This window comes from Anneissia japonica, unplaced genomic scaffold (assembly GCF_011630105.1).
Source record: "Anneissia japonica isolate Jap-2015-1 unplaced genomic scaffold, ASM1163010v1 scaffold1826_len1998817_cov189, whole genome shotgun sequence".
Lineage (NCBI taxonomy): Eukaryota > Metazoa > Echinodermata > Crinoidea > Comatulida > Comatulidae > Anneissia > Anneissia japonica.
In genome coordinates this window covers 914,112-934,004 of record NW_022742159.1, presented here as the reverse complement: position 1 = coordinate 934,004, position 19,893 = coordinate 914,112, and the positions used below count along the sequence as shown (strand labels likewise).

Sequence of the window (19,893 nt, the reverse complement as noted above, 5' to 3'; positions counted from 1 at the left end):
AGAGCATATCAAGTAGAAGATAACCAGTTCAAAGTGCAGTGATTTATCGAACAGTATGTTGTTTTAGTACAGGGGTAAATAGATGGATCGTATGATAAACAATTTACTTTGTGTGGTATGGTCTTCTCAGAGAATGTCGAAGTTCAACCCTGCTTAAGCTTGGCGATCCAAGGAGGTTGGTCATTCCACAGTAAAGTTAATTATTTAAAAAAGTTATGTACATTTCGCCTTTAGGCTGACTACTTTAGATATCTAAAGGAGTTTTCAAACATTAATGGAGCAAGTGAAAGATGCCATGATTACATTCCTAACCAAGCAATTTCAAAACCATTCACATACAAGGACCACTCTATTACCACCTGCAACTATGCTGCTACCTAGCAATGCAGTTGAAATTACAGACTATCCTGTATTACCGATAGGCAACTCGTGCAGTGACACATTAGACAAGCTTTAATATTAAAATTTTGATCGATGAATGTCCAACTTTCTATATAAAAATGAAAAAAAAAAAAATTAAAAATACTATTTTGCTTTACATTGATTCGTTTGTTTATTACATCAACATCTCCAACTAAACGGAACTGAATGGAACTACAGTATACAAAAATAAACATTTACAATTACAAAATACTGAACATTTTTACATAATGCCACTTTCGACAAGCCTCCAGTAGATAGTTTTTGAAGTGAACACATTTGTAACTACTGAAAAAATATCAATGTAATTTTTCGGGTTTTTTTGTTGACACAATTGAAAAACAAAAAAAAAAACAAAAACAAAAAAAAACAACATTGGACCATTACGCGATAATGTTGAATTTAAATTAGAATGTAACAGAATTCAGTGGTTTGATTACGCTAACCTTATGATAAACAAACATTTCACCTTTATTTCATTCATTAAAACTACACGATCCGTAATACTGGTACGTATTTGATATCAAATACTGTTAACATCCATTCCAATATGTAAACACTGGAAAATAATTTTAAATGAATGCGATCATAAATCAATGTATTATTACTACGTGGCCACTCATGTGTTAGGAAAATAGGTACATGAGTACACATTAATTACGATCATAACGAGACATGATGTACATGCGTGTTTCCGGCCTATCATGTATTGGGAATATTCCAGCAAAAACAAGTGTAAAACATTTGCGAACGTTTTGGTTTCGGGTGTGGCGCCCGTCGGTAAAAACTGGCCCCATATTTTCTAACTCACTGGATGTTTTAGAGACTATAAAATCGAAACATTCAGAGACCCTTTACAGACGTTTTAAACATCACTTACTTTCCTATCTTATTTGAAACCCAATTGAAATGTTTCAAAAATAGTAAGTATACCTCAATGATTTTACAATAAAAGGTAACACAAACGTTTACACAGTACCCAAGTGTGATTACAAACCATATCATTTGCCTCAACTTGAAAACAACTTAGGCCTTAATAAAGCCAAATTAGTAATTTCATTTTATGGTTAGAATGTTTATACATTAATTTAGTATAGTATTATACTTTTCACAAACTAAACTGCGCCCTTTTACTTCGTTTTCGAAATCCGGATCTGGTATTATTTCGTGTAACTAACCCATCTTTGTTCCGATTGATAACATAAATTACATCAAAGATAGCTTGTAATAACACTTATTTATTGTGTTTTTAAATAAACATAGATCACCATATCACATATGCATGACATGGTTATTCAAACAATCAATCGAAATCCCTGACTATTCCATTGTTAATGGTTTCTTTGATATAAAGTACATACCGTACGTGAATACTCTTTGTATAAGTTCAACATGAACACAATTCATGTAAATTACATACATTAAATAGGGAAGCTACCGTAATATATTTGAATAATGAGCGTTAACTATTGTGAAATCCAACATAGTCAAAATAAGGAAATGATGAGATTTACGTATGGATTTGAGAAATAAGTGTCATTTTGATTATGGAACTACCATGGATATCTATTTTTAATCAACTCACAAGTAAATTTTTAAATAAAAATAATTAACAGGTTAAAAATTTGGAACGAAAAAAAAAATTATAATTAATTATGTAGGACATTGAATACTTGACCTTATATCGTTCTTGAAAGGCAAAAACCAATCAAATTATAATACTTAATATGGTAAAAACAAATTAATCTAAATTAAGTGAATGAACTAAACGATAATAAACATACAACATTTCAAACTGAAAAGTACAAAATGTTGACTGATTCTTAAACTAAAGTATACAGCAGTACCATATTTGTACAAAAAATAAATTGAAAATATCTGCTGAGATTAATGCCCATGCCAGTTATGTTTTAATACTAAAATAACATAATTTAACAAGATGACTGAATCATACATACATAAATGTCATTCAACATGGTACAAGTATATATATGCTATATATCATAAAAATTAAAAAATAGTTATCAAAAGGAATGTATAAATTCATGTACAAAATAAAACACCACTGAACTACTCGGCAGTATAAAATAGAAAAAAGGATTACATTTGATTCCTATTTTCTTTTCCTAACATGAATTTTCGTCTGAGGCAAGTGTCTCAGGTTTTCATAGCTTCAAAATTTGGAGCATTGTTTGTCTAGATTAGCAAGATTAAGATATTAGTACTGTACCGTACTATTTAAATACAAATTTACATGTACTGAATACAGCACCCACAATCAATGAAATCAAGAGAAAAGTGCTTCACTCATTTCTGTTGAACATCTATATTATGTACAATGAATTATGTTAACCTTTATTTACAAAAATGTCATCATAACATTTATACACCAATAATTTAGAAAAATTGCAATATTCATATTGCTTCTTTTGCGTATTCTTGAAACCTGACCTTTCACAGCTCCATTATCCTAGAAGAGGAAGTTCATTGAAAGTCTCTTTGTGATTTTTTGATAGAATCTTAGAAGTTAACAATACTATTAGTTAGTATGTTGTTATCTACTATTGTACCAGAAAATATTATGAGTTACATGAACAAAAATAATTTGAATCATAAGATTTCCCCTACATAAGATGCTTTCAATTTAACTTTTAGAATATTTTAAACAATTTGTTTATTATTCTGAATAACATTTAGACACCTGGACTTGAAACACTTTCATTTTCTTTAACAGGAAGATGATTCTTTTGTATTTGGTGGCGTTGCAAGGTTCCTTTTGATTTGAACTTTAATCCACACTTTAAACACTGATGAGCAAGCAGCAAGTGGTGTCTGTGCTCATGAGAACGAAGTCCATTGATGTAAAGATAAGTAGCTCCACATATGTTGCAGGTGTGTCTTTGTTTTTTCAGTTCCTCAATTATCTCTCTCTCTATTGACTGACAAACATCTGAAGTTTCATTAGGTTGGCACTTTGCTATGTGAAGTTGTAAAATATAACTTGACGTCGTTTTAAAACCACAGTGTTTACACATGAAGTCACGGTGATTTTTTGTTGGATTTGGATCCTGATTTTCAGGAGGATTTTTAATCCTTATTTTCTCCACATCATCTTGGTGAAAGTCATTATTTTTCGGATCTTTCTTAAATTTAGCAAAGTGAGCCACTTTTATATGTACACGAACTTCATGTTTTTTAATATGAGAGAAATTACAAAATTGACAATGGTGACGTTTGACTACAGTATTTTCTTCAATATTTTTTACAATTGGTGGTCTGCCTCTTTTTGGCTTTTGACCAGTATGTTTCTGAAGGTCTTTAGTCATTGGCACCAAATGCCATAACTTTTGCTTAGAATTAAATTTCACCTTTATTTTTTCCATCTTTGGTGAAGGTTGTTGGTCAGGTGGATCAACATCACCAGTGCTCACATGTTTATACTCTAACAATTCTGCAGCAGCTGCAAGAACTGACAGAGATTGTTCAGGCTCGACGTCTGATACAGACCGCAATGATTCCGAAGACACGCTACTCTGTTGAGGCATGCCTTCATGGCCATTCAGGTCTGGACTCTGAACCACAGGCTCCAAATACTTTGCAGGTCTGTCTTGTTCTTTTTGACTTAGATCAAGTGGTGTACATTTAACATCAGGATTCTCAACTGTGGGGTGGGGTTTCCTGCTTAGATCCAGTGGAGCAGAGTAATTTTCTTCCGGTTTTTTAACAGTGACATTGTTGTGAAAATCTTTTGACCTCATACTTAAATCCAATGCTGAGAAGGTCTGTTGTGGTTGAATGTTTATTGCCTGTAATTGTCTGGTAGCAAATAAATTGTGTGAATGAAAATTATTTTGCTGCTTTGAACTGTGTATCTCTGGTTTTCTCAATTGAACTGCATTATGCCTTGGGGCAGGCCTAGATGTATCAATGATAGTAACTTGAGGGGGAGCATTAGAGGTTTGAAAATGAGGAGTATGTGTTGTGAACATTGCCACTGAGTTAGAAACAAGTGAATTATTCATAACTTTATTTACAACACCTGTTTCGATAGGCACTACCGTATGTGAAACAGGTTTTTGAGGATCTGATTGAAAATGATACTGAGGTGTGGCCACAAATGATTGGTTAAATGAGACTTGGGGGCTGATTTTTGTTGAAGGTCTGTACACTGGAAATGGTGGATTACTTCTGATTTCTTGTGAAATAGAGTGTGTTTGCTGGACAGGACTGAAAAAAATTCCCTTCCTATTTGGAATGCTGGATGGATGTGGTGGTCTTGGTGACAACATATGAAATATAGGAGCATTGGTAACAAGAGAAGGTTGTTGTAAACGTGGTGTTGTTCCAGTAAAATTCCTTCTCTGATATAATCTTCCCCTCATTTTCTCAAGCAACTGCTCTCTGACTGTCAAAGTAGTTGATCCTTTAATATTTGATCCTTTTCTATTGTACTTGGATTTTGGAATTGAAATTGGAACAGGCAAATTCGTAATGGAATTACGAGGAAGAGCAAGCACAGATTCATTTTCTACTTGAAAGCAATTTCTGTTCATTTCCTTTTCGTTCACAGCAACTGGCAAGTTGTTTTCAATTGTTGACTGGTATGCCCCATCATTATTGATGTTGGAATGTAGAGTGGGTTGATATCCTGGTGGTGGCCTCTGTAATTCTATCATTTGATTTGGTTCACTCGTTTGAACAGTTGATGTCCTATGTGAATTGCTGTGGATTTGCATTGGCGTCTGCAATGTAGAGTCCCCATTCGAAATTGTCTTTTGAACAAATTTCAAAACATCTGAATCATAAATAGGAACACAAATTCTTCCATGAGGCTCATGCGATAGACCTTGGTAAACTGGTTGATTTTGCTCAGGTTTATTAGGCACAACGCTGTCTGAGGCAGACAAGTGCTTTTGAATCTCAGAGTAAGTTGTCTGAGAAACCAGTCCAATAACACCTTTGGATGGCAACTCTATTGGTACAATTACTTTCTGTGGATTTTGTTGTGGGGATTGACTTATGTTATTTATGCATGTATTCATAGGGTTGTTAAAATTAACCGTATGATGAAAAGGAATTTCTTGCCTCATAAACCCATGTCCATATCCATAGCCACCTCTTCCTCTTCCTCTTCCTCTTGAGCGACCACTTCCTTTTGGACGGCCCCGAGGACGTTTATATGGTGTTTCATTACTTTGATTGGGTGAAGTATTCGCATTCGACTTGTTGCCAATCTCTAAAGATGTTTGTAAACTATCTGGTTTAGTTATATTCACTGTCAATTTCTCATCTTTTGTTGATATTTGTGTAGTTGAGTTATCTTCTGTATTACCTTGTTGTATTTTGCCCACAAGTGTGTCAGAATTTGATTTGTTGAAGAAACACTGACTGGTTTCATTTCTGTTGTTAATTAGATTTACACCTGCAACACATTTACTTTTTTCTATGTCTCCATCATTTTGGTTGTTATCCAGCATACATTTAGGAGACATTGGAATGGTCTCCATATTCTGTGACGTTTCTGGCACTCTTGCAATCCTATCAACATTCAGAGCAGTAATACTGTTTGCTGCAGTAGAAGGTTTTGATGATGGTGAAGAATGCTCAGTAGCCTTAAAGGTTTGCATAGAAGTAGCTATGTTGCCCACTGACATTGAATGCAATTGTTCTATTGTCCTGTCCGACTCAGAGTTTGATAATGAGGTAGCTAAATGCTGATCAATGTTCATTTCAGTATTTGAGTGATAATTTTTATTATAGTCAGATTGCTGTAGTGATATATATTGTGTAGGAGTCACAGCTAATGTTTTCTCTGCTACTGGAGAGCCAGTAGTTATAAATTGCTCTTTTCCAATTTCTGACAACTTCACTTGTGGTTTCTCTTTAGGTGTTGTCAACATATTATTTTTGATAGAGTCTGTGGTTTCCTGAACATCATCTGAGGATGAATATACTTGTTTTGCATCATCATCTGAAAAAGTTTGTTTAGTTGTTTGAATGACACACTGATCTGTCACCTCACAGGGCCTCTGTAGGGTTTTGACATCACCATCATTGTCTGAATGTTCTTGATGAAATGTTGATTCTTCTGGTACAAATGTAATAGCATCCTGAGAACTCTGAACTTCATTGTCTGAATTTTTTTGATGAAATGTTGATTCTTCTGATACAAATGTAATAGCATCCTGAGTACTCTGAACTTTATTGTCTGAATGTTCTTGATGAAATGTTGATTCTTCTGATACAAATGTAATAGCATCCTGAGTACTCTGAACTTCATTGTCTGAATGTTCTTGATGAAATGTTGATTCTTCTGGTTCAAATGTAACAGCATCCTGTGTACTCTGAACAACTTCTAAACATGTCACTTCAGTATTAAATGCTGAAGTTTGTTTTGCTGAATTTGACTCCGTATAATTATTATCATTAACATAATCTGGAGAGGTCGAAGTTGAATATTTGTTGGTCTGATTGCAATCAATAGTAGCATCACTTGGATTACTCCAGAATGATTCTTTTCCAGCCAAAGACCAACATTCTTTGATTAAAAGTGTTGAGCCACTGTTAGTTTTATCATCAAGATTAGGTTGGCTATAATCTACAATTCCATCATCAGGTATATTAATGGATGTTACAGTGTCCCTTTCAGATTCACTTGTTGGTGTGAGAGGACACCATTTATCCTCTACTTCCTCCTCTAAATCTACTTCCTCCACATGTTCCTTCTTCATAATTTCTCCCTCAGCATTTACATGGCCTTTAAAAATCACACTGTCCATGGCAGTATTAACTCCCCCACCCTCTTTGGTAGGATCAGATAATGTTGTTCCAAGATCAGTAAGAAATAAAGAATCAGCTGGTGCTGCCTGTAATCCTGTAGATGGTTTTTCTCCATTCTCTTCAGTCCTATAATCATATCCTGAGAATGATTTGATAGATTGGAAAATATTTCGTGGCTCATGGTTAGTCGTACATGCACCTCCAGCTGGGAGCTCATCACCATCTGATGGTGATGGTAACCATGCTGGTATTACATCAGTTAACATATCTGTAACATTTGGAACCTGCTGATCATCACTTTCCCCTGTACACACATTGTAGTACCCGTACCTAGGAAGCTTCGCCTTGTGAAGAACGACAGAGCAGTTCCTCTTTTTTGCTTCATTCTTTAAGCGTTTTAGAAGAACCCTCTCAGTAACATTCTCTTGTGTGCCCTTTACATTGAGTTTGCTACTCATTTTCAAAATCAGTCTTCACTACAATAAAAAAAAACAGAATAAATTATACAATGACTTGCTTAAATCAGGTTTCTAAATTTGTTTGTAATATTCAATACAACTATCTATCTATCTAAATCATGTAGATTTACACTGGATAATCAATTAAGCAAACTATGTGCAATAAATCAAATGAGTTGCTGTACCTACATGGGTCATCTTCATCAACTTAATCCATGTCAAGCACAATTAATTTAATAAAGTTCTATCAAGCATAATCTGAAAATTAACAAAGAAAAACAAATTTAGTATTTCAAAATAAATATGAAATGGCAAATAATGTTCCAAATTTAGAAGATTTAAAAGATTTGTAATAAAGTTTGTGTGTTGTACATTAGTTGTTTTATTTTATGTAATAAAGTGAAATGGATTTTCCAAAACCAAATTAATCTTGAATCTTGAGAATCAACCAGTTAGTGATTTGAAAAATGTTTTCTATCCTCCCATGTAACTGACTGCACCATTTTGAAACATTTTGTCCTTCATAGTTTCTTCATGGAAAATTTATTTTAAAAAATTAATTCTATCCAAGGACAAGCTCAAAGCTTGAGTATTTGTTGCATATAATACAAGTCCTTGAAGTTATGTACACTGGCAGTTTCATCAAAGCATTCTTGAATATAAAATCATAGCCTACAAGAGAGTTTAAATAACTGCTGATTCTGCTTACTCCCTATCATTAACCCCATATACAACAGCGAATCGTTCTATCTATCTACAGATGTAAGCATCAACACATATCGCGATAGAAAAATAAGCTTCAAAAAGGAAATTTACAACTTTGTTCACATTGCAAGTTTTTATAACTTGGAATTAAATGAGAAACTGAGATTAGCACAGAAAAGGCAGTGGAAAATAACAGAAGCACTTTATCATCAGGTTTTGCTATGTAATAATTTATCACGAATCCAATTATACATCTTTTAAAACTTCTCAATCAGTAGTTTGAGGTGTTTTAATATTTATACTAATGCTCACACTTCTTATTTGTTCATGTTCAGCCTGATTTACATAATTTCTGACTGCTAAAAAATGGAAAAGTGCCTGAAAGATATTGTGTAACATGGTGGTAATAACATAGTTACACTGTACAATACATGCATTGATCTCAGTCCAAACCCTTAAAAAATGTCTACACAGTTTCACTTTCAAAACTATGTTTTCCACTTCCATTTTTCCAAAACCAAGGAAATGAAGTTCTTCCACTATTTACAAAATATATTGTCATAATATAAAATACTGCAAAAAATATATATACAAATTAGAATGTAACTAAAAAAAGCTATATTTTACTTAACTGTAATCAGACTAATGTATAACTTTCCGCCAAAAAATATATACGTGACAAGAAGCTATTAAGCAAACGACCAATGAATTTTGCAGAAGATGTGAATTTTTACAGCAAGCATATCAGGAAGTGGAAGATATTTAAAACACTGTCCAGGAAGCCATAGACTTTTCTTGCGGATGTTGAAAAGTAATTTGCCATGAGTGGATTTACAGTGCTAGCATTGAAAAGCATTGTTCCCTCACATAAATAGCAGTCACTGTGTAATCACTTATTTGGCAACATGCCACAAATAATTTCAATAGAAAAACAAAAAACTGTAAGGACTACATTATACAGTTCTAGAAATTATCCAAAATGTTTACAGTATTCCCAATCATATGCAATTTCTGTGACAATTTTTGACAATTATTGCTACAAAATAATGGTATGTATAAAATCACAATATATACATGTTTTCATTTTTAATGCATTAAAATGAATGTAGGACATAAACCACCCAGGACAATAACCACCCTGAGAAAAACTACCCAAAGTGGAATATACCATTGTTAAAGTGGAGTGTGCAGTAGGGTGGACAATGTTGGGTGGGCTTGTTTTTATCTAGCTCATTTGTGACTATTTTGATAACATGCATGTAGATTAATACACATTTTAGATTTCAGCAATCACTGTGGTTAAGGTTCTCTTTTTAATGATATTAACACAACATTTAACTTCCAAACTTCATGGAAATTCAAATGTAAAATTTGTAGTAAAATTTGTATTCATTAATAATTCTTTTTTATCTTTATGGTATTTGTATATTTTAGTATTCTAAATTTATTTAAATTTATAAAAGGACTAATTCCTTTAAAAATTACTTTCAATTAGATACAATACAATACATCATTAATTATCCCACATGGGGCAATTCAAAAAAAGATTAAAAACATTACGTCATAAAATACAATAAAATTTAAAAGAATCCAAAAAAATCTGGATTACAAGCTTAAAATACATTACATTACAAAGATAATTCCCTTTAATAATAATAATGATTTCAATGAAAACAGTCATATTCATTAATGTATTAAAACTTTACTACAAATTATACATTTGAATTTACCATAAAGTTTGGAAGTTAAGTGCTGTGTTTAAATCATTCAAATAATGGCCAACTTTTAAGCACAATAATTGTTGAAATCTAAGATGCTTATTAACTTAAATGCATGCTGTCAAAAGAATAATTGAATTGAAGGTGTGTAATATGAAGTCACTATCCTATTGTAAAGCTAGATAAAAACAAGCCCACCCAACATTGTCCACCCCACAAACCACCCCACTTTAACAATGGTATAGTTCATTTTGGGTGGTTTATGTCTGGGTGGTTATTGTCCTGGGTGGTTTTTGTCTGATTACCATTAAGAATCTCCAACATATGATATTCCATTTAAAATTTTGAACAACAGTTAATAGGTTTTATCAATATTAAACAATCATATCAACATACAAATTACTAAAAATATACAACCACAGTTGGGATATTAAGGATACAGTATGTTGAGCTAATGTAAATTTCATATTGTATATATAAATTATTCTCATTCAAACCCCTATAAAAATGCACAAACCACTGATCATAATCATAGTAATTTATATATTAAGTATATACTTTAAATATTAAAACATCAATATAAAAACTAGTCTTATAATACTTACTGCAAATACTGTGAAAATATTCTTAGAAAATATATCTTCAACTGGTCATGGAGGTACAGGTTACTACTGTAGTTACAAAAAAAAACACCTCTGATGCATCACAGAAAAAAAATAATAAAAGCCTCATGAATGGATTCAATTCTGTTAGGTTTATCCAACAATAACTCATCCATAAAGTGTACAGGCAATGTGCCTATTGATCGGATCTTTATGAAAGAAACGTTATTATGACTGTGTAGTCAGGCATAGCAAGTGGGGCTGGAACACAAAGCAGTTGCGTTCAACAATAACAGATGTGTGGTAACTCAAATATTCCAAACTACAGTAGATAAACATAAAAATGGCACTGAAATCTCTGGTTAAAAATTCACACAAAATAACTTTAAAATATCATATATGCAACCTATAATCCATTTTAAATACCTTTTCATTTATTACTTGAAATGTTGTCTAAAGTTGAAGGAAAAACTGCAGAAATGAACTTGATTATTTTCAAATTTAAGTAAATGTTCTGTGGAAATGTATGCTTCAACCAGGAAATGTGATCAGTACATCGTGTTACTACATGATGCATGAACGACGTCAACAAATTATTCATAATAATAATTTAAATATAAATAGCACATACTACAAAGTGCAAATATCTTAAGAGTTGCAGATGGCGGAATCTCCTGGGAAATTTACCATTTGAAACAAAGATTATAAATCTGTTGTCAGAAAATTGATATTGAAAAATACAAAAAGATAATGAATAGTAACTAAACAACAAGAATAATACTTAATACAACAGTCAGCAATCAAAATTAAAGGTCCATCTAATAAACATATTTCCATCTTCTTTTAAGTGAGAAATCAATCAACATTTAAGTTTTTATTTGACTATCAGGAAAGTATTACCAGAATAAGAAAGAAGCAAGGAATAATTGGCTATATGAACATTCCGAACCGAACTGGATTGGATATACTGTATCCAGTGGACACCAAGGATAACACATAGAAGTTTAAAGACTTATTTCCAGTAGGCTCCTTCTTGGTGGTGATTAGGCAGTACACCAGAAGACAATCTTCTACTCTTTTTCAAAGAGCGTACTGCATTCTTTAACGTGCACTTGGACCATACACATATGGGACCGATGGCTATAATGTCTCTTCTGAATGATGGCGCACTTTCTTCTTTCATTTCAAAAGTGCAGTGGATGCAATTGAACCAGGAACAAATGTCAATGGATCTCACACACACCGCACTGTCTTATGAAATGTTTTCTCATACTACTTACATGAAAGCATATTCAACTGATATTTTAGGTTAAAATTTTAAAAGATTCTGAAAAATCAGACACAATGCAATGACTTGTTTGGTATAACATTTGCCAAAATGCACCAAAACAAAGACAGACTACAACAACATTTTCAAATGTGTCTTTCCTTGATAGACCTGCTACCTAACATTTCAAAGTGAGGAAATTCTAGATTGTAAGCATATATTTATTTGACATTATGCATAGTTTAATTAGCAATTTATTCATTTGTACACTACCCAAATTCCATAATCATAATCATTGAATATGTTTTCCAGTTTTATCTTTACAATATAAATATATTTACCTTTTTGAATTGTTCAAAATGGTAATTATAAATATATTTACCTTTTATAACAATTTAAATTTGATTATTATTATTATTATTATACTCTAATTTCCTACCATATGGAATAATTAATACCTATATAGGTCAGATCAGTTCTGTACAGTAGTAAAATTTTATTCAAAAATACACTGTGTAAAAAAAAAAATCAATATGCAGTACCAAATAATGTCAGCAAAAGGAACATGATGAAATTGAGTGTTATAAATCTATAAAACTTCTATTCAGGTTATCTATTAGACAATCTGAGATAATGCCTGCAAAATGCAAATGTTGATAATCATTAACTTGATGAAAGATAATGGTTATTCTCAACAACATGACATTAAGAAATATCCATTATCTTCATGAAAGATCAATATTCTAAACTAAATGAAGAAAGGAGTATATGGATTCAGCAGTTGTGTATCATGATATTAAACATTGTTTTGGAATATGAAAAAATTACTAATTGTTTATTGATATTAGCTTTCTTTTACCATACAAAACATAAAACCTACATATGTAATATATGTAAGCCAACATTTTGAAGTTTTCACCATTTACGTTTTAGATCTGTGCAGGTGGACCTCTGAACCTCACTCTGAATTGTTGTTGTTACCAGAACTTGGAATGGACGTGCAGGAAATGTTGTACACATAAACTAGAGGTGATTTTCAACAACTGTTCATGGCCCCTTTTTTAAGTTGGACCCCATGGTACCCCATACACCAACAAAACAAAACAGGAGTTTCAGCAAGGACTGTACATTACTGCCATTACCACTAATAGGACACATCGGATGAATGCCCTAGTTAGTTTACGACGTGTTCTAAGGAACCAAAGGTCCTGAGTTCGAATCGTGTCTTGGTATTCAATTTTCATTTTTTTTTTTAAATTTTAAGACATTTTATTTCCTTAATTTTAAGACATTTTAATTTTGTACAAATAAACATTCTAATTATTTACCTTATTAGCGCTCTTCCAAATATTTTTGTTAAACAGCTCTCAAATATCTTAGAATGTTCAATTATGCAAAAAAAAAATTAAACACAGGCGCAATCTAAACTCACGTCCTTCGGTTCCTTACAACACAGCATTTATTCAATGTGTCCTTTATAAGTAGAAATTAATGGTAAATATGAAACTTGCTGAATAAATTAGATTGGAAGACAGGCTTTACGCTAAAAAAAGAAATGAATAGAGGTAACCTCAGATTAAAACGCAGACCGGTGAGTGGTTGCTCTTGTTTTTAATGGTTTTTCACAAAACTTTTCACCTTTAATTTTTTATCACATGACACGACAATCCCTCTAAATACGATAATTAACTAAAGTTGATTGTAATATCACAATAACCAAATATCTACCAACTTTGTGAAAAAGTGCTAAATAAAGCCAAGTCAAAATTTCACTCAAAAATAGAGTTATAGAATATTATTATGATGACTCCGAATAACGACAAACGTGATGCCATAATTGATTCTATGTTTCATTCTTTATTAGAACATTTACAATGTTCTAATAAAGAACAAAGCGTAAAATTAATTATGGCCTCAGGTTTGTCATTTTTCAGAGTTACCATACTCATATTCTATTTGCGAATAATCAGTGGATCCTTTGGTTTTTTTTAGTAATAGGCCACATCTAAACTCACATATTCAGAATACCTAAAGTCATTAAGGGTTAAATTCTGAATCTAATATACCAGTGGATTTTGAAAAATATGAATATATTGAGCTTAAAACTTTACTTCAAATTAATTTCAACACACATTTGTACTCAGAAAATTAAATCTAAGTTCAGATTCATGTACATTAATTTATTGGTGATTGTAGCCTTAATGTGGAATTTCCCATCAAAAATTCTTTCAGATTATCTATTTGCCATTCTTTGGCACAAGTGAGCTGATTATTCCTGCAAAGGTAATTATACCTGCAAAGGTAATTATACCGTACTTAGCATATAATGTTATTTAAAATAGAACATAATTTTAGAATTCTATAAATAATACGATTATCGTCAATAACACCAGAAAATCTTGTCAACACAACACCATGGAATACTTATGAGAACAATTATTATAATGAAATACAGTGAACTGTTGAATTGAATACCATACAAATCATTATATCTAAATTTCTTTTTAACATAAAATCATTAACTCTGGTTACACATACAAATTAATTGTACTTGGATATTGATATTACAATCTTGAAAAAAAAATGTAATATGATAAAAGCTAATTATTTCAGATAACACTGTGAATATATGTGCCATTGTTCTCATCCATAAAAGGTTTTATAAACTCAGCCTATCATTAATGGTCCGTTCAAGAAAACTGAGTAATGAAATTTGAAGCCAACAAAAGCTTGCAGCACAAAGAAAAATTTGTATTATGAATTCAGTTCATACTAGTCAGAAATCTAATTAAAATATCAAGCATATCAAAATTTGCATTTTACAAATTTAAAATGATATTTTTCTTGGAAAAAACAATGTTTCTTCTCTGTTAATACATACAATAAAAAATAAATATCTGATATTTATAATTATTGAATTTATTTAGATTATCATTATTACCAATAAACTCAACATTTCCTGTTTTTGTTAAATTTACCTTCTTTAAAATGCTAATAACTGTAAATAATTTTCCAATTTTAAATTCTATTTTCACACAACTTTACAATGGCTTGATGGGTAATTATATTTTGATATAATACATTTTCTGATTTGTGCATATTTAAATGACTTTCTCAATAAATTAATTTATTTACTCCAGGTCACTGCTTTTGTTCAAATTGTCTTTAGGGAAAAGAATTAGGCCTACTAATAAATTCAATTAAATTTTTTTTTTTATGTAAACAAACCCCACAAAGAATAATATTTTCATACAATTATATATTATTATACAATTATATAATCAACTTGAGTTTTAAAGAATAATTCAAATGAATGTATTACAGAGAAACAATAATGTATAAAAAAAAAAAAACAAGCCCGACGAGCTCTGTCCCACGGGTTGACCTGTCCAGTGGGGGCTGGGACGAAGCCACCGGTATGGTTGGTAAGGTTGAAACCTGACCACTTTTTGACAGACCACAAGTTAATTGATTATGGAAAAAAAACCTAAATTCCACCTGTAGGCCTATGTTTATACTCAACCTCCTCTTTCTTGACCTAACTCAAGAACCACAAGTCTGTGAACTCTGGGGTGAACAGTTAATGATAGTTTAATAAATTGTTTTCTTCTCTTTGGTGTACAATTTATAATGATTGATTACTTAGTCAACTGACAAGGAAAAAAAACCATATTAGTTCTAGTATGCAACATTATTTTCTATATATGAATATTGTAAACATACATTTTTTTTAAGCACTTTTCTTAAATACATGTCAGGGGCGGATCCAGAGTTTACCCTATCGCACAGATGGGTTCCCATGGTTGGTGGCGTCATAAGAAGAGAGCTTGTTCTGTCACAGGAAGACAAATTTTAGATAGGCCTATTGGGTGGGGGAGTCTTCAGCTCCTCCTTCGGAAAGTTTTTGTTTACTAGATGCTTTCGTGCATTATGAGACGTCTATTATTGAATACACTCTAAATTCATAGTTTTTTCCCTACTTTACTATGGACAATTAATAATTATGATGATAAAGAAGATGATGATGATGAGGAGGAAGAAATAAGGTGATAACCGGCTCCTGTGCAAGATTAATTAACAGGCCCTTTAATGTGACGTGTCAAGCAACGCTGGTAGCACGGTTGGGGATTTGGCGACATTATCCTCGTCGTCAAATGTTTAATGCACACAGTCGGACAATAGTTATATGATTTATAATATCCCTTTTGTGTGAATGAATCAAACAAAATAAAAAGAATACAAATAAAATAAAAACATAAAAATACATCTACACTAAATGAAAATGGAATATTGACTCAGTACATTCTCAAAATGTCATGTAAATCACATATGTCCCAAAAATTATATTCATTCACCAAAGTGGAAAGTTTAACCTAATAATTTTGATATGTTTTATGCTGTTTGTTGAATGGACTTTAATGATATAACAGTCTAATATGACCACAACATAAGGAAGTCCTCTCTTTTAACTTTTAAACGTCTAAGCTTCTAAACTTATAGCTCAATATAAGACTACATATATATTTCCTTAAATCATAAGGAAGTTTACTCCCTAAATTAGCATAGATAGTACAGAGAATTTTGACCTCAGGTAGGCCCAATGTTTATGCATGCACCGACGTGTGAACTTTAACCTAATAACTTTGATGTATGTTTTATGTTGTTTGTTGAATGGACTTCTTTAATAATAATATTAGTCTAATATGACCACAATATAAGGAAGTCCACTTCCATAAATGTTTAGCATAATATAGTACAGAGAGAAATGTGATTGTTTATCAATATCATTATACATGTTAGATCCAAATTCCAAGATATTACATTTTATGCACGCACCAACGAGCAAAGTTTAAACATAATAATTTTGATATATACATGTTTTATGTCATGTGTTGATTGATCTTGTTAATAATATTACAGTTTAGATTTCATATTATAACAACTTGGTCATAATATAACTTATTCTTAAATGAAGCAGAATAATGCAATTCTTTCAACAATTGTACTTTATTGGTGTGATTTTACTTTCACCAGGAAATTAATGAAATATGCATAATTGTCTTTTGTAATTTAAAAAAAAACAAAATATAATAAAATGGTTTATGCCTTCCCATTAAGGTATAAAAATCAAACGCACATGTATATTCTCCCTGTGATTGTTTTTTGATTAACCATACATCGTGACGTATCAATCAGTAAAATATTTAAATTACAGTCGCTTTTAGTTAATAGTTAGACAATGCAAAAGTGTATTGCATTTTTGTCCATAATTTTTTTGTGAATACAATGCTGTGAATAACAAGCTTTTTCTTGAATAAACCCTGCTGTTTTGAATTCAAAGTATTTTATTGCTTTGCTTCATCATAGCCCAGATGTTATGTTAAAACATATCTTTATAAAAAATATTTTTAAACTAGAGCCTATGTATTAGATTACTACTACAGAACATCATTATAATTGGTGTATACAATGGAATAATAGCAAATTTTTCCCGGAGCCTCCGGCCCCTAACCCCAACCGGGGCCCCCTGGCCTCCAGTCTCTCAACCTGACCACTTCAATTCTTGTGGCTACGGCCCTGGGAGCCCCCCCCCCACCACTTCCATGGCACCACCACGGCGCCCCTGGTGTTGCAGCAGTTAATTGGGCTGTTGTCCTTGAAGTCAGAGGTTTGCACCTTTGCTGAGACTTTTGCTTGTCCTTGAGCAAGGCACTTTATCTATGGCTTGTCTCATCTTATCAAAAACAAAAAACTAAATAAAAATGCTCTATATTTTCTTTAAAATATTTTTCTTCTGACCATTAATTACTGTTTGCTTTTTCTAAAATCAGGGGTGGTGCCAGGATTTTCTCACCACTGTCCAATACTATTTTATGTTTTTAGTTGTATTTGCACAGTTTTGTGATGTTATGATTTATTGGGGTAAAAAAATAAATTGAGTGCAATGCACCACGGAATAGTCCCTTCAAGACCAAATAAACAACTCCCTAGTGGCACAATAGTACTATTGTACATTACAAGCTATAGTACGTAAACGTTCTATACCAAGTTAAACTGGTAGCCTAGGATAATAAGCCTACACACCCTACTCTGGTAGGTATACTCAGGGAGTTGGTACAGGTATACACTATAACTCCCTGGTATACTATAGTAAACTAATTCTCCTTCATTTTTATACTTACTATATAAACCGAGATCTAATCCGCAGGGGTACATAAAAGTTGAATAATCTTACTGTTTGTTTACAGAATTAATCAGGGAGTTGAATGCGAAATCGAATATTTCTAGGGCTAGCCTTTGGAATTAAGTTGTATAGACCGTTTGACCCGATAACACTTCAGCATGGTCCTCCCACCTCCTACAGTATTTAACCATGGAGGTATTATTATTATAATACCTCCATGATTCAACTCCGTGCTCTTACCAAAATGTAGACGCCACTTGGCCTAAGCATGGGTCAACTATTGATCCAGGTTGTACCTTCCTTACCCTTCCCAATGAAAGTACCAAAGGTTAAATTTATAACAATTAGGAAGTCATTCATCCTTGAACATAGGACTACCAGAAGATAATACTTACTTTTTCGCGGCTGAATGTCGACTACCACGAGAGCGTTTGTTTATTTCGGTCAGGGGAACGGTCGCACGTTGGCGTTGGCGTTACCCTTTAGCCTGTTCTGTTCTTATTAGCCAATTGGATTACGAAACTACAAAATAGGCCCAGTAAGTATTTTGCGGGCCAACTAAACAATGATCAATGGCGATAATGATTAATATTATCAGGGGCGGATCCAGAGATGAGATGAGAGGGGGGGGGGGCCGAAATTTGACAACAATGCCCTAGGGGGTCCGGGGGCATGCCCCCGCGAAATTTTTGTGTTCTAGACGCCCGAAAATAACATTTGAGGCGTTGTGGGCTATCATTTTTTTCTTTTTCCTTCTTTTTTTCTTTTTTTTTCCTTTTTTTCACCTCCCAAAAGGGGGATTATGATTATGATGATAATAATAATGATGATGATTAAAGGCACAATAAGATAGTTCATTTAATTTTTAACCTTGGAAAAAGAATTTCATGTAAACATTAGGTGACAATAAAGATCAACTTGAACTTGAATGATAACATAATGCAATGATGATGATACTGGTCAGCGGCGGATAAGGATTGCCCAGGACTACCCCCTATTTTTTTTTTTTAATAAACAAAAATGGACAGAAAATAAAAATGTACTGTATTAAGATTTTAACTCTTCCGGCACTGGAGGTTCAATATTTCCCCCAACCAAGGTGAAGATGAGGTGGTCCTGATAGACCCTTCATCTGTGAAAGGTCCTGCCACCCCATCCTTCTATTTCAAATTCCTGGATCCACCACTGATGACACTGATAATGATAGACCTAATTATAATAACGGTGATATAGGGATACTGATACTGATGATGATAATTATAATGATGATATGTAGTATTGCTTGAAGGTTTGCATGGCGAAGTAATAACATATACGTTGAAGCTTGCGGTACACCACGTAGGTAGTTCTGAAAAGAACTGGTGTAGTTGAGAAAGTCTCGACGTTTCGATTGAGATGCTTCAATCGTCTTCAGGAGAATAATAATATCTGCAGAAATTCCAAACAGAGAAATACTATATGTTTGGGTAGTGATGGTTGGTGATTGGATGAATAAACTGGATACCGTATAATGGATATAATGATGATAGTAATAATGATGATGATAGTAATACTGATGATAATGATGATAATTATAATAATAATAATAATGGTAATAACAGTGGCAATAACAGTATTATCATCCGCAATATAATTAGGCCTATTATCATCATCAACCTCACACAGGCCTATCCGGCATCATCGTTTATAATCAACATCATCCTCGCAACAAATAAGTGTACAGTGGCGTATCTAAATGTCTTGAAATGGGGATACTGAT

At 32.5% G+C, this 19,893-nt stretch overlaps 1 protein-coding gene across 11 annotated transcripts in view; it reads right to left on the bottom strand.

The window, feature by feature from the left end:
- Positions 1-1,998: 1,998 nt before the first annotated feature.
- Positions 1,999-19,893, bottom strand: part of LOC117119030 — an 18,326-nt gene continuing 431 nt past the window's right edge. Inside the window, exons 1-4 of one of the 11 annotated variants that reach the window (XM_033263829.1) lie at positions 18,530-18,579; positions 10,687-10,752; positions 7,848-7,916; positions 1,999-7,676 (exon numbers count right to left, since the gene is read on the bottom strand). In XM_033263829.1, coding sequence (XP_033119720.1) covers positions 3,114-7,658 — 4,545 coding nt within the window. In that variant the 5' untranslated portion in view covers positions 7,659-7,676; positions 7,848-7,916; positions 10,687-10,752; positions 18,530-18,579 and the 3' untranslated portion in view covers positions 1,999-3,113. The other 10 variants (XM_033263836.1, XM_033263828.1, XM_033263837.1 and 7 more) reach the window with 10 other exon arrangements.